The following is a 15,152-nucleotide window of genomic DNA, read 5'->3' as shown; positions in this document are numbered from 1 at the left end:
TTGTATACATTACTATGTCTACTCTAATTGGTGCTGTTGTCTGTGAATCATGTCAAAGTCAACACAAACACTTCCTTATAGTATAGAGGACACCTTCTCATGCATTGTACTTGCAGAAAAGTGAGCTCAGTATGCAAGTCACTGTGAAGACAGATTTGCACTCTATTTGCCAAAGAGAAAATGAAATCAGCTTGTCAAAGAACTTGTTCTGGATTATCTTTGAGTTCAACAACTGGTTCTTATAGCTTTTTAAAGTCAGGATGAAAAGATTGTTGTTATGAATTATTTTCTCATGTAGGCAATTAATTAAAATTACACATACAATGTAATGTTGTTTATTTTATAGGCAAAATCTGTGTTTGAGATTGGACTTTGCAGTAATAAAATGTTTTGCTATGCGGTCCTTGGATCTATAATGGGGCAGTTACTGGTCATTTACTTTCCTCCACTTCAGAAGGTTTTCCAAACAGAGAGCCTGAGTGTCTTGGGTAAGAAGAGTTCCCCTTTAACATTGCGCATTAAGGGTTAATCTCTACATGCAAGGCTGACGGTTTTAAAGAGCACTTTGCAGCCATTTACATATATAAGGAATAAAAATGCTGCTAACTTTTTTTTTTAAGAAAAAAAATCCTTTTAGGTGTTTTCTTTGGGAACCATGATGAAATGCATACGTGCACAAAAAATGGGTCAGTGCCTTCTAAGATTTCTTAGGTACTTTATGTTGGGGATTTTTAATGTAAATTTTGATACAGGCAAAAATGAAGTATGAACTTCAGGGTTTCTTTTAAATGCTTAATCTTGCTATTTAGCAAGTTTTTCTCTAAATACAAATACCTTATTTAGATAGAAATCTTGATCCTTTATTAAATAATCAACTGTATTTTTATAGAATAAAAAGGAGGGTTTTAAGAGGCTATAGATATTTTGCTGCTATTATACTTAATGCTGTTGGCCTCATTAAGGCTTCTTATGATTATTGCCACTGCAATTTTCTGGACATAAAAACAAATGATTGCCATAAAATGCATGTTGTTACATAATTCCTTGTTTTTTTATTGTAGTCTCATTTCTGAGAATCTTAATATTGTTTCGGCGTAAAATCTAATTATCTTGCTTAGAAGAATGTTCTTTGTTTTCATGGATGTTAATAAAAATAGTAGGGTTATGCAATACTTTAAAAGGTTGAAATCTCATGCCTTTCCTCATGATTTGTGTAAAACGATGCATGTTAATCTTCTGATCCTGCAAATATTCTTGCTTCATTTCTCCTGAAATTACCCAATGATTAGAAGGCAACATAAAAGTCATGTAAGTCTTGTTCTTTTGTAAATCTGTCATCAGCCTTAAAGAGCAAATTTTTAAAAATCAGGCTAATTATCTCTTGCAGATTTATTGTTTCTTCTGGGACTCACTTCCTCTGTGTGCATAGTGACTGAGATCATAAAGAAGTTTGAAAGAAGCAAGGAAAAGATCCAAAAACGTGGAAGTTCTTCTTCGTCCACTTCGTCTTTTCTTGATGTATGATGCATATTGCATTCTTTTGTTTGCAAACTTAGGGATTGCTGACTGAAGATGTAGGAGAGAGCAAAACAATATTTGGAGGATAAAGAAACCCTGAGGGCTTTTGACAAGTCCTTTTTTTTTTCACTGGCTAATGATGAACGTTCATGTTTCAAGACTGTTGAGAATTTAACTTCCAGGTGTGGGAGTAACAAATGAAATTATGCAACTTTGGTAACATTTTTCCTCAAATGTAAATTTACTTTTGAAATTGAATGGAATTTTGTGTGTGGGAGTTTAATTTAAAGAAAGAAGGGTCTACGCCCTAGTCCCATTTTCTGCACTTAAGATATATAACTGTGTAAAATCCTTCTCTTAGATATAAATATTTTAGTTTGTTTTTATTTAAAACATTGTACTATTTTACTTTTATGGTGGTGGGACTTTGCTACTAATACAAGGATAAAAATTATTTCAGAGGCATTCCACTGGATTTAGTCTTGTCACAAGAGTGCCATATTCCAGCTACTGTATTTATTTACTTTATCCTGCAATGTGTAAGCGGCTCAAGTACCTTGTGCTACAGTTTTGTTTTTTTTGTATCCTGAGTTTTTTGCACAGGATGTGACTGCTGTCAGATCATTGTTTTTCTTTTCTTTCTTTCTGTAATTGAAAAGCCTATACTGCAATTTGAAGTAAATGTTTGCTTTTCTTAAATAAGTGTGGTGTCTCGATGTTTTAAAAGTAACTGGCATTTACACCAGATTGTCGTGCTTGTTTTGACATTCTTTCAGATACTGGCGTTGTTTCATGTCTGTTACATGTTTATGTTAGCATACAAATGCTAGATCACTTGAGCAGTTATAAGCCAGGGTTATTGAAGTATCTTGTAGTATACAGAATTAAAAAATGAATGCACTAATTCTCACTCTAATGGCACAAAATTCCATTCCTCTTTGAGAGCTCACATTTCTTTTTGCCTATCCTGTTCTTTCTTTCTTCCCGATCACACAACAGTTTACTGTTACAATGTAACTTACAGTTTTAACTTACAGAATGACCTTTAGGGGCTAAAAAACATAATGGAGTCTTGATATGATAAAAATAGTTTTAATATATGAATAATGTCTGAATACTCTGGTATTCACTCATTAGAAACAATGTCTTCCTCAATACAGACTTGCAGCTATTGCAGAGTATTTTAGAATTTATTAGTAATTTGTCCTAGTATTCTTCAGATACCAGTAGAGACCGATAGTGTAAACTGACAATGTACGTTGAAGAATCTTTTGAACTAACTTGGCTTTTGGTGAACTATAGCTACTATATTTTTCACGTGAGAATATCAACAAGAGATTAAGTTTTATCTGTGGGATTTGATTAGTTTGTGCTCTGCACTTGTCTTGGAGCCCCAGAAATCCAGATACATATAGAAGTTCAGATAAACACCAGAATGTCTTGTCAGCTTTCAAGTGTTATTTCCTAGTCTTTAAAGAAAATTTATGACATACCACTTTTCTAGCAGAAGACTTGGTTTCTGAATAAGGTATGTCAGTCTAGAGAAGAAATAAAATTTCAGATCCTGAAGAACAATTAATGGTGCCTTCTTGAAGGCTGAATTTAATTGAATGGAATTCACTTTAAATATACCAAATTAACTTTGCTGTTTTTCAGTGGAAGATGAAAAAATAAGATTAGTGTTTTAGCTCAATCTCATTATTTGTATTGTAGACCTACTGAACCCCATGATAGAAGAATGCTTGGACCAGGTGTATATGAATTGGGGTGTTGCTTTTTTGGTTCCATTCTTGACCATTAGCACCAAATGGCAAGTTTGAGAGACTTTTCAGAGCAATTGTGTATCAACAGTGGGATATTGTCATAAAAATTTTCAGGGAAATTTGTGGGGTGAAAGTAAGCAACAGTCAAGGAGTTCAGTTGTTTCTATGAAAGCATGGAATAGATAATATCTCAATTTTAACAAAAAAGGGTGCTTTAATTATTTTTCCCAAAAGAAGATAGAAAACCTATCATGGCTCTAAAAAATACAGTACACTTGTTTGATTTTAAATTCTGAATGATAATCCTAGAATCAGTAATTCTCTTCACTATATAAGATCAGTACACAGCTCTGTACTGCCAGGAGGTATATTTCATTTTTAGAAGGAACAAAACTGCTGAATTCTGCACTGAACACATTTCCAATAGAATAATTTTTAACCATCTAGTCAGCAGTCTCCAAAGTATTCTCAAAATGCTGTGTGATCATAGCATCCTTTTTTTTATCTGAAAGCAGAACATTTGAGTTATCCCAGTCTTCATGACTAGCAAATTCAAGATACTGCTTCTCATCAAGTGTCAAGAATTAATCTTAGGTTCTTCAGTGTTTTGCCAATAAGGGATTCAGAGGAAAATTAAGAAATCTCTCCTGACACGAATCAAAGAGGAATCAAACATGTCTGTATTTTTATACTGAAGATTTATTTTAAATGGGATTATTTATGTTGGTAATAAAAACCACAGGAAAGGACAAGCTTGGTAAAATGCTGTAAAATGAAACAATACATTGGATCACAATGGATCAAAGGGAGGTTTTGTCTGATTAAGCATTTAAGTCTTAGTCACTAAAATCAAGAACTTTAACTCTTTGTTTAGAAAACAGCTGATGGAAATGTGACTTTGCAGACTGCCATTTAGAAATGCATTATGAAATTCCAGTAATTTGCTCTATCGTTGAGTATGGGCGCCATCTGCTGGTAGTTTAATAAATAACAGTTTTGTACTTGGAGAAATGCTAAATACATCTCACATTTTATCTCAAAAATAATTCTCCTGTAAATTTAATCGATGTTATAAATCTATTCATATCTTATTAAATAGATTATGGCAGTATTAACTCAGTTGTATGATATCAGAAACCATTCCTGTAATCTACATCTAATGTGAATTATTTCATATGGAAAACCCTTCTTCCGCAGCCTTTTGTGATGAACCTAAAGAAAGCAAACTTTTTTTCCTGGGTTTATACATAGCTCTTTGTACTGCATGCTTTTTTAAGAAAAATGTTTTCTTTTATAGATTATTGGCTTTTGGGTTTTTTCCCCAAATTTAGGACTTCTGAATTTTGAGCAAGAGTCGGCTTGTTAGTACTTCACACATCTTCGTTGTCTAAAACTTTAACCCCGTTAAACCTTGAGTGAATGACAGGCAAATTGTCATGTTTCTTGCCCCTTTGACATCTGCACTACACTCTTGCTTGCCCTACAAAATTTACAACACTCCAGTAACTATTAATTAGGCCTGATATTTGAATTGTACTATTGCAGTTCTGAATCAGGAACATCACAGTTGTTAGTGACTAGTGCTCTGTAAAAGACATCCTCCTTGATCGGATTTCTTAAAATTGCTGTAAAATATCTTATTATTTGCTTTGGTGGTGGATTATTTTCAGTAGTTTTTTATGCATCTTCCTCTGTGGGATTAAGTATCACATATCACTATCACTGAGTTTTAGTGTTCTCTGCTAGACCTTATCACCTTCTTGGACAAGGCATTTTATTTTTTACAATAGAAGCTTCCACACCACTTAACAGAGTAAGTATAGCTGCAATATCCTTTGGGAAAGCAAACCTTGTAACACTTGCTAGTTCCTAGCATAAAATCATTATATTAGGGAAACTTCCTACTTGATTCTTGCTGTTTGGGAATGTCCAGTGATTTTCCTTATTGCCTGAAATACTTATCACAAAAAAATCATTAGTACAAGTGATCCCAGCTACACTGTGCAGAGGCACACATTGTCTTGGTTATTGCAGGTGCTTAATTTTATTTTTAACATCAATTTTTGATAGTTCTAGATGTGAAAACACTACTTAAGTAACAGTGGTTGTCAGCTGCAAGACCAGTTAGCCTGGAGGGTAGAAAGTCATGTTCCTGACTTGTTTCCTTCTCTCATCTCTAGAAGCAACTGTCAAGCACTCTTCTGGTGGTACCAGAATTGGAGTGTTAAAGTACACTGTTTAAATGAGCAGATGCAAGCATTGCAGGTACCAATGACCTCTTCTCTACAACGTGTGATGACTGAAACAAAACTAAGAAAATACACCTTTTAAGTCTTAGACTGTGGAAAAGGACTCAAGTTCTGGCCAACTGTCATGCCTGTTTAAGAAAAGAAATGCTCTAGGTTGAAGGCAGGGAGTTCATCTAGTTTTCTTCAGAGACCATTTTCACTTCTAGCTGAAGTATGAGAAATACAGTTGACAAGAAGCAAGACTGAAAACAGAACAAGATGATGCAGAAATCAAGCCTGAATTTTGGTAAGGACTGGGCAAAACTTTATTGATTAAAGGTAGAAATAATGATTTTCCTGAGCGTAAAAAATAGTATATTGATTCTTCAGGAGAAAAAGAAAAAAGCAGAAATGTAGCAGTTTGTTTCATACAAGGAACACAGGGGAAAATACCCATTTTAAAAAAGCATTCATGTAAATTGACTAGTTTTGCTGAAAAGTTGGCTAATAGGAAAGACAGACTGATGAAGTAGCATTTTTTTAATATAAAGTTTTTCAGTGTTGCTATGATAATAGTATGAGTTTGCCAAGTAATTTAAAGTTCAGACTCAGGGGCAGTTAAAACAGATCTGTAATTTTAATAAAGCTATCAGAGAAAGAAGGCTAACTTGAACAACAACAATTTGTTAATGGCTGAAGGTTGTACACAGTTACTCTGGATCAGCAAACTTGCTATAACTTGCATACATACACAAAGCTACCATGGGGTAGCAAGCCCTTACTGTTCTTATTTAAATATACCAAAAGGAAGAAAATTCTCCCTGAGTTCAGTACCTAAAATACAGAAAGCCCAACATATAGTGCATTTTCACTAACTAAAGTTAGCTGTCCCTGAAAATGCAACCTGAAATGTCATAAAGACTGATTCTACAATGTATTTGGACTTGTCAATTTCCATTTTAATCTGATCTGCAATATATAACATATAGCATAGGTAAACTTGTGTTTGAGGAACAGAGTTAATGACTGGATGTTTTCAATGTTAGAAATGTTTGAGGAGCTGGGGGAATAGCCAACGGTAAGTGTCCAAGGAGAAAAAAGGAATTCCTCTAAAATAGTCCAGTTCTGAAATGCCAAACTTCTTTACTCATATTTTCAGTTGGATTTTGATACCTTAAAAAAAGCTTATATACAGTATCTTTTTCATAAAAACCTGTTACCAAAAAAAAATCTGCAGAAAGAATAACTGTTGATACAGATGAATCAAGGACTTCTGTGAAGAAAGCCAAGCAAATTCCAATGCAGTCACATTTTAATAAAATTTTTCCATCTGTATGGCATTAAAAATTATTCCATGAATAATACTTTCAGTCATCCACTCTGAGTGATGCAAACCTATTACCATCACATAAAGGCTGAGTTTCTGGTATAGCACATCTGCTGGCCTTTGTCTTATTACATGCTTTCTTCTTTTTGCAGGACTCAGATTTGGTCTTGGTCTTTTTCTGAAAGAAGTCTGGTGGTACAGTTGAGTTCACTGTATTTAACAAATCCTGATAAAACTGAGTCATTTTTGGAGATAAACTAAATACATTTTCTGCTGAAGGTGCTGATTTAAGCTCTTGACACAGTCTATGCACGAGGGTCCCACTATAAAGCCTGCCCAAAGGGAGGGGAGAATCCTCATTTAGAATTACAACTCAACAGTGGATAACAGAAGCACGTTGCTTAGAGAACACACACACTTTTAAGCTACATACAATATTCAGTAGTGGACTTCAAAGGAATAGCTCTTCTACTCAGTATTTTTCTATATTTTCATTATCTTTAAAGAAAGGAATCCAAATGTAGCAACATTGGCACACGGAGTTTACAACCCAGAAAATAAACATATGATGCATTTTATCAGGAGCATGTGTGGAAAGCAGATCTCTGAAACATATTTACCTGGTTAGATCTGGCTCAGGGAGAGGAGAGGAGAGTATCTGGTTGAGATAAAATCCCATCTGGAGACAGCACTGCCACTGGCAAAAAGAGTGTGCAGCATCTAAATCAAACTCTATGTTTTGTAATTTCTTTTCCTTCTCATTTAGAAATTGGTTATATACAATGCTGTCATCTTCAAAACATAGAACTGTTGGATCTAGATTATGGATAAATAAATGACATAAATGAAACAAATTCTGCAGTGAACAATATGAAGAGTATCTACAATCTATAGAGTTGATAAACCTTGAACATGTAATAGCCGTATTTCAGGAAGCTTAAGTACTAATGTGTTTTTAAATGTCTGAAACTGAAATTTGAGATGTTAAATTGAGTAAGAGTTCAAGCATCTATCCCTGAGAATCCTGAATTGTGAAATCATCAATCCTATTCATTAGGTAATTTGTTACGCTAATCTGTGTGTGAGTGGATCAATTTGAAAAGAGATTCCCACCTTATTCCAGCCTACTTGGGAAGCAAGTGGCAACAATGTCTGTCCAGCTTTTATAGTCTAGAAACTAAAGAAAAAACATAACCTTGGCATGCATAATTTCTTTGTCATCAAATCATGGATTCCTCTTGAAGGAAATGCTAACACATGTTGTTACTTCTAATAGCTGTGAATATTACTGAAAGTACTAAGTACTCACAGAAATTGTTTCACTTTCAAATTCTCTCAGCGCACTGGTAGATAAAGGCTGCCTGCACAACTTAATGCATTAAGTACAGATGATTTTAGAAAAACTCTCCTGAAAGAAAAAATTCACCTATCAAAGAACATACAACTGGAGTTATTCTCTTTTGATGCATGAATACATTAAGTTTACAAAAAAAAATGTATTTTGCATTTTTGAACCTTTTTACCTAAGCTAATCTTTCAGTCCTAAAAACACTTACAAATGCAAATCAATATTTTACAAGACATAAAAGCACCATTTCACCTCGTGTGTTAAGCTGTGGGATAGCACTGCTTCTCTGCTCTGTATTGATGCAAAAAATGTGACACCTCAGGATATAGTGTAAATCAATGCTAATTCATGTGAATTTAAACAATTAATTAAGAACAAATGAGGAAAAAACAAGAGTTAAGGTATAGATTTTCATAGTAGTTGAATATCTAAAATTGTATTCTTTGGAGACATACCTGGATCGTTTGTTGTCCTGTGCAATTCCCCAAATATTATCATTAGAAGTAAAGCCTTTAATTGATGCAATTTCACTTTTGGTTCTGAACTACGTGTCCAATAACAGGTTACAGCAACAGGGAGCTGTAAGTGACTGGGGACAGATTCCAGAATACTCATTTTCACTCCTAGAGTCTCCAGCAAAAGCATTAGACGGCATGACATGGGCACCTGTAAATAAACAAAAATTTGGGAGTAGAGAAATAAAGGGAACAGACTTTATTTGCTGTGAGCAAGTCCCTGCTATTTCCAAAATGCAAATGAACTTAAACTAGCCAATGCTAGATTTTCCATAAAAACATGGTTTTGGTAAGTTGCACACATAGTCTGAACAGGACATTCTTTTGAAATACTACTTAACCTTTAAAAACAATACAGCTAAGTTTTGGGGAGAAGGGTAACAGCAGATTTTTACAAGTGCCTGAGATCAGTTAGATTTTAAGAGGTTTCAGAGTCCCCTGCAAGATCAGGTAACTTAATTTACACACCCATGCAAAAACTAACCTGCTTGGAAAATCTAGTAACCATGATGTATTAGAGTCACCTTGATATGACAGATAAATATGTATAATTTCATTACGTTCCTTTTAGAAGTTACTTTTACTTTATGAGTTGTAATGCTTATGCCTGTTTTTGATATGTTGGGAACACATTCACCTGTAATAACAATGAAATCTTCCACGTGAAGCTTGCATTTATTTTCACTTGTAAAGTATGAACTCATAGCACATGTGTATAAAAAAAGGCTGTGTACCCTCTTTGTGCTATTTAACTTTTAAAAAATGTCAGTATAAACTTTATCTGTGGGTAGATCCAGCATTTAGCAAAATAACAGCAGCCTGTTCAATTGTAGTTAGCCTGTTTTGTGAATCTGGGTTAGTGTGGTTCTGCCTATTGTTAGGCAGCAAATCTATGGTAGAACACAAGCTGAAATCAGTTTTGCCTGGAACAGTTTAACATTTTAAATGCAAGATAATATCTCTTCTTGTAACCTTTTGTTGAATCGATAATTCCCATATATTTAATTAGAAGAGTTCTTATAATAACAAAACTTGAAGATCAATGAAATGCATACATACCAAGACCAAAGTAAGATGCCATTAATGTTTTTTAAAATCCAAAAACTTGACTTTTCAAACTCTTAACTGTATGTTGTTTATTTGAACTAACAATAAACCTGTGTAAAATGATCTGAATGCAGACCTTTGGATCCATAGCTATCTCTAGCATTTAATGGTAATAGCAGTGACAGACTAGTATCCTGTATGAAATAGGTACCAGCAGGTGATAAAAATTTTCATCAGAATAATGTACCAATTACATACAGCACTGCCAACACAGCTCATGCGCTACAGCGGATCTGAAAGGCAGAACAGATAGAGAACAAGACTTGAATATGCAATATAATATATAGTTAAATATATAGAATTGCCAATGGTAAGCAAATGCTTACCCAGAATTGCTAATGGTAGAACTAACCTAGTACATTTTTCCTTTCAAGTTGTTTTTCAGGTGCTATTCTGTTTGGCAAGCAGCAGCTTCAGTTAAGGCAGAAGCATACTCACTGCAGACAGACTACACAACTGCTGGGCAGTTGGAAGGTTCATAGATGGAAATAATAGTGATTAAAAAAAGTGTGCCAGATTTTGTTTCAGAATATTGCTCCAAAACATTCATGGCTTGACCAAATGTAAATTAAGTTTCACAATGTTGAAATGCACTTTTCTAAATTTCACAAAACTGTTGAGTTCTTTCCTACAATGATAAAAGCAAGTATTAGTTTAACAGACTGCATAAGGATGAAAGAAGAAGATCTAATGGAAAACTTAGGCAATGCTGAAAATAGGCATTACTAACTTTTCCCATAATTTGTCTTGGTATACTCAGAAAAAAAAGAATAAAAATGAAAATTATGTAGTTCCTAAGTATTATAGGACAAGCTCAGAAACCTGTAAGTACCTCTGTACTGAGTATATACTTATTGTGGGAGTTGTAAGACAGTTTAGTGCAGGCATCGCATTTAGGGGTCAGTTTGTCAGCACGAGTCCCAACTATTTTTTGTCACTCAGAAATTATTAACCATAGTCTGTTGTGACAACCATTTACCTCCATTAATTTGTCCAAAGGAAAATGATCATCACAAAAATCTGCGGGTAGACTTGCTGCTTGAACAAATGTTTTTTTAAGTGTCTTTTGGATTCTGTCAAATTCACATACAACTGGCAGCTTGCTGATCTGCTTACTTGGAGAAGCAGCCTCAGTAGTATGAGATATTTTCAGAAGTAGTCCATAGATAACTTGCCGAATGGGCAAAGCTGTGCTATGTGCGCTGGACCTCTGCATGTTCTCCACCTGAACATGGAGGAAGGTACTTCTTAAAATCAGGGCATCACTGATAAATGGGGACAGCTCACCTTTTGTCAAAGCATCAAGTACCCACTGTGGTAAGTCCGATTTCCTGGCCGCCTGAGATTCGTAGTTTCCATGCTGAAAAAAGTCCTCGAGATTCACATCAGATGGCGTATAGCCCTCCATGGAAGCCTGCAGGAGCTCCCTTATTTCTTCTCTCTGGTGTTTCTTAAGATATTGCAATACGTTCTCTATAGCCTCCGTTGGCTCAGAAAAACGAGAGAGCCAGTTCAGGAGCCCCTGAATGCGGGCGTGCTTCCTCCCCTTCCAGCCACAGCATCCACCTGGCAACCGCGCCTTGCTGAAGAAAACCTCAAGGGCTGGCAGATTCACGTAGTCGTTCCCGCTCATGACGGCAAAGAGCGGCAGCAAAGTTTTGTTCAGCCGCCCGAAGTGGCTGCAGAACTTCTCCGAAGAGAAGCGCTTGGCGGGAATATAGCAGCCCAGCGCGTCGCCGCCGCCGCAGACGCTCTGCCACTGGAAGTGGCTCAGGGGGCAGTAGCCGCCTCTCAGGTCGAAGATGCAGAAGTCGCTATCCAGCGTGAGGACGGGGCAGCCCCAGCGGTTAGCCAGCGCGGCGATCTCGCGGTCCGCCTCGGCGAAGCACTGCGCCAGTGGGACGCCGAGCCGCCGCAGCGCCTGCACGAAGGCCTCGCGGGCCAGCAGCGGCAGCAGCCCCCCCCCGTCGCCGCCGCCGCCGGGGCGGGAGAGCCCATGCGCCGCCCGCAGACGCTCGGCGGCGCGGCTCCGCAGCGTGGCCAGCTTCCCGTCGGCGGCGTCGCGCCCGCCGTCCAGCACCACGCAGGGGGCGACGCCGCAGGCCCGCAGACTGTCGAAGAAGGCGCCCACCGCCGCCGCGAAGGGCCCGTAGTCGCCGCCGTGGCGCACGTCGGCGCCGCAGGCAAAGAAGAGCCGGTGGTAGAGGCTGCTCCCGTCGATGACGAGCTTGGTGCGCTGCACCCGCAGGGCCGCCAGGAACCCGCCGTGCTCCTCCACGAAGCCCGTCAGCCCCGGGACGCCCATGATGGCGGCGGGGGGGGAGGGGGAGTAACCGCCGACCGCCCCTAACGGCCCTACTTCCTCCCGCCGCTTCCGGCCCTGCCGGAAGTGGCGCACAGCCACGGCCATAGTCGTCCAATCAAGGCTTCTCCTCCTCGCGGGGGGGGGCGGTGTCAGCGCGTATGCGCGGCGTCTCCTAGCGACGGAGGGCAAACACGAGCTGGGCAGCGCGGAGTCGCCTGGTCGCCGGGCTGGGGCGGGCCGGGCCGCGCGCCCCGCGGAGCCGGCATCCTCCGCGCACACCCCAGTTTGGGCCCCTCTTTGGCTCCAGGGGCCGTAGGCCGGGCGAGGTAGGAGGCTGCGGAGGGAACGGCCGCCCGGCGGCCTCTCCCCTCTGGCCCCAGTTGACGGCGGCCCCGGCGGAGCCCGGTGCGGGGGACCCCGGGTACCGCGGGGCAAACTCGCCTCGTGTGCGTGCGTGTGCGTGCGTGTGTGTGTGCGTGTGTGTGTCCCTGCCCTCCCCCAGGCTCTCAGAGAATGAATTTTGAGCCTTGCAGGGCCCCTTAGTAAGGCGGCAGTATCTCTGAGGTTATCCTAGGAGATCTTGATTCCCTAAATGTGTCTGTGACACTGATTAGCTTCCCTGGAGTGGGGAGGGACAAGGACAGCTGAGTATATTTGACCTTGTTCTTACCACCACCTGCGAGCTCCTTTGCTGCTGATGCTACAGATAAAGTCTTTCTTACTTATTCTCCCTCTGGTAGCAGGCAAAATCTGAGCCAGCTGAGGTGATACTACTTTAGACTTGGCAAGGCTTATGAAGATGTTATAGAAAATAACTGTGGAGATAGTGTTCAACAGCTGATTTTGTTTAAACTTTATAAGGTGAAAAAAACAGGAGGAATCTCCCTATTAATTTTTTATTTCAAAAAGAGAAGAGATGTAACAAATATTTTGAGATGTTTAAATGAGCATGCCAGTGAAGTCACTGGGGGGGAAAGGATTTAAGGAAGTAAATCTGGAGGAGATCTGGAGTTTAAGTGTTAAAACTCTGGAATTTTTACTGCAAGTGGGGGAGAAATAGTAACTGATGTACCAGAGGGATTCTTAAGGAGTAAAAAGAAAACCTGAAAGAACTGGGAAAAGGCCTTGATCAGCAAAGAAAGGTTTGTCTTGGAAGTCAGAAAGTGTAGAGATGCATTAACTGTTGTGGAAGAAAGCTGAAGGCTATCTGAAGGAAAATAAAAACAGTATCTTCCCTTCTGATATAAACACAGGGAGGTTAAGGGAAGAAGTGGAGGCATGCTGTGCACGTGTAGTTGGAACTGTGAGAACCTAAACAATAACTTTGCCTTAGCTTGCAATAGTAAGGAGGAGGGTGGCAGCCTAACTCTAGCCAAGGAAGAAGGGGGGAAAAAAAAGTGAAAGCAGTGTAATTCCATTAGTCTGGCCTCAGCAGTGTGCAAGGCTGCAGAATGGGGGTTGTCTGGAAAACAGGAAAATGAAGAAAATGTACTGTGGAATTACCCAAGTGTTGTCAGGCTGAACAGACAAGGGTTTTTGAAGAGGAAGGGTCTTAACAGTTGATTGTTTGTTTGTTTGTTTGTTTTTCTTTGAGTTATCTGTAGTCATCCTGGACTTTAATGAAACAATTGATGCACTGCTGCTTGGGAAATGGTTATTCAATTGAAGAAGGAGATTGATACAAAAATTTCAAGGAAGGTTGGGCTGAAAGGCTTGAGTGAGGTGGGAGAGGCTACTAGTTAGTGTACTTCTTGAAAAATCAACCAGTTCTGCAACTGGGTCAGGCTCTAGCATCTACCGACTATCATGGGATATTTCTTTCAAAATGTAATGGCTTAGCAATCCAGCCCTTGTGCATACCATTAAAATCTGCCTGTGATGCCGCTGCTGCAGTCATTGGCTCCTGCCTATAATGCTACTCAAAGCAGTTTACAAAGTGATACTGTTATCTTTATTATAGATAGGGGGAAATTGAAGCATAGGGAATAGAAGGTGAGAGATAGGCTTGGAAATAAAGCACAGCAGTTAGTCTCAGTAGGGCACTCTAAAGTGTGATATGATGGTGTAAAAGATTGTGGCACACTCCTAGGGGTCAGATAAATACCTAAATCGCAAGGTGAGTAGTGGTAGTGACTATTATCTGGAAAGAAGTGACAGAGAAAGCTCAGCAGTTGTTGCAAGTATAATTATTTCAAAAAGGTGTGTGTTTTACAGCTATTCTATCTGGAATTTACGAAGGCATATACAGACATCCATAAACATAGACTTCCTTGGAGAACAGTAAGTGAAAAATATGTAAACTTTCTAGAATTGGCAATGTACTATTTTATGGAGGTTTTTTTTCTCCTGGCAACCTCAACGCGGTCCATTCATACTTTCTAAGACAGAGTGGGAGTTACAGAAGCAGTAAGCCATTTTCTAGCTGACCGTTTGCATTTCAAAATTTTCTCTCTGAAGGAGAATACAGAAACAGAATCTCACGAGTCTGTTTAAAAAATGTACATAATTTATATCATTGTTAAGATGGCTTGTAGTAATTAAAATTTGACTGTGCTTCATAATACAGTGACACTACCAAGTCAAGCCCATTGGCGCAGTGTGCCAGCAGCTCAGCAGATGGATGTTAAAATAGGCTCATGCACACAGAGCATTATTGTTATAAAATACAGAATCATAATCTTCATTAGGGTTCTGTAATTGTTAGGAAGTGAAGACTGTGACTTGTAGCCAGCAGTAATGCAGATTTTAAAATCAAGCATTTTTCATTTTCCTTTTCCAGAACAACAAAAAGTCATTTTCACATGCTTGCATTGACATTAAAATGCTATGCTGAACAAATGCAGTGTGGTGACCCTGCACTGCCACAGGCAATATTGATAGTAGTAACAGTTGCGCTGATCATAGGATCTTATAATACCTCTATTTGTTCCAAAGGTTCCTGAAGCACAAATAATGCGCACAGCGTCATAAAAAGGCAAGGTAATGAAAGCAATATTGTTTTTTCGTGTGCAGTGAAACACCTACCCTTTGCCATTTGGAAT

At 38.7% G+C, this 15,152-nt stretch overlaps 2 protein-coding genes across 10 annotated transcripts in view; one reads left to right on the top strand and one right to left on the bottom strand.

The window, feature by feature from the left end:
* The window catches only part of ATP2C1 (ATPase secretory pathway Ca2+ transporting 1), a 52,836-nt gene extending 50,616 nt beyond the window's left edge, over positions 1 to 2,220 (top strand). For 3 of the 4 annotated variants that reach the window (XM_067291404.1, XM_067291406.1, XM_067291405.1), the window contains exons 27-28: positions 347 to 488; positions 1,388 to 2,220. In XM_067291404.1, the coding sequence (XP_067147505.1) occupies positions 347 to 488; positions 1,388 to 1,524 (279 nt within the window). In that variant the 3' untranslated portion in view covers positions 1,525 to 2,220. The remainder of the gene's footprint in view (positions 1 to 346; positions 489 to 1,387) is intronic. The other variant, XM_067291408.1, reaches the window with a different exon arrangement.
* Positions 1 to 12,141, bottom strand: part of ASTE1 (asteroid homolog 1) — a 43,240-nt gene extending 31,099 nt beyond the window's left edge. For 3 of the 6 annotated variants that reach the window (XM_067291410.1, XM_067291409.1, XM_067291411.1), the window contains exons 1-3: positions 10,786 to 12,141; positions 8,640 to 8,850; positions 7,457 to 7,652 (exon numbers count right to left, since the gene is read on the bottom strand). In XM_067291410.1, coding sequence (XP_067147511.1) covers positions 7,457 to 7,652; positions 8,640 to 8,850; positions 10,786 to 12,111 — 1,733 coding nt within the window. In that variant the 5' untranslated portion in view covers positions 12,112 to 12,141. Of the gene's footprint in view, positions 1 to 6,122; positions 7,335 to 7,456; positions 7,653 to 8,639; positions 8,851 to 10,785 lie in introns of those variants that run through there. The other 3 variants (XR_010883456.1, XM_013950706.2, XM_067291412.1) reach the window with 3 other exon arrangements.
* Between the last annotated feature and the right edge of the window lie 3,011 nt (positions 12,142 to 15,152).

The sequence above is a fragment of the Apteryx mantelli genome, chromosome 2 (assembly GCF_036417845.1).
Source record: "Apteryx mantelli isolate bAptMan1 chromosome 2, bAptMan1.hap1, whole genome shotgun sequence".
Taxonomy (NCBI): Eukaryota; Metazoa; Chordata; class Aves; order Apterygiformes; family Apterygidae; genus Apteryx; species Apteryx mantelli.
Note: the sequence above shows the minus strand (reverse complement) of the source record. Positions and strands in the feature narration are given on the sequence as shown.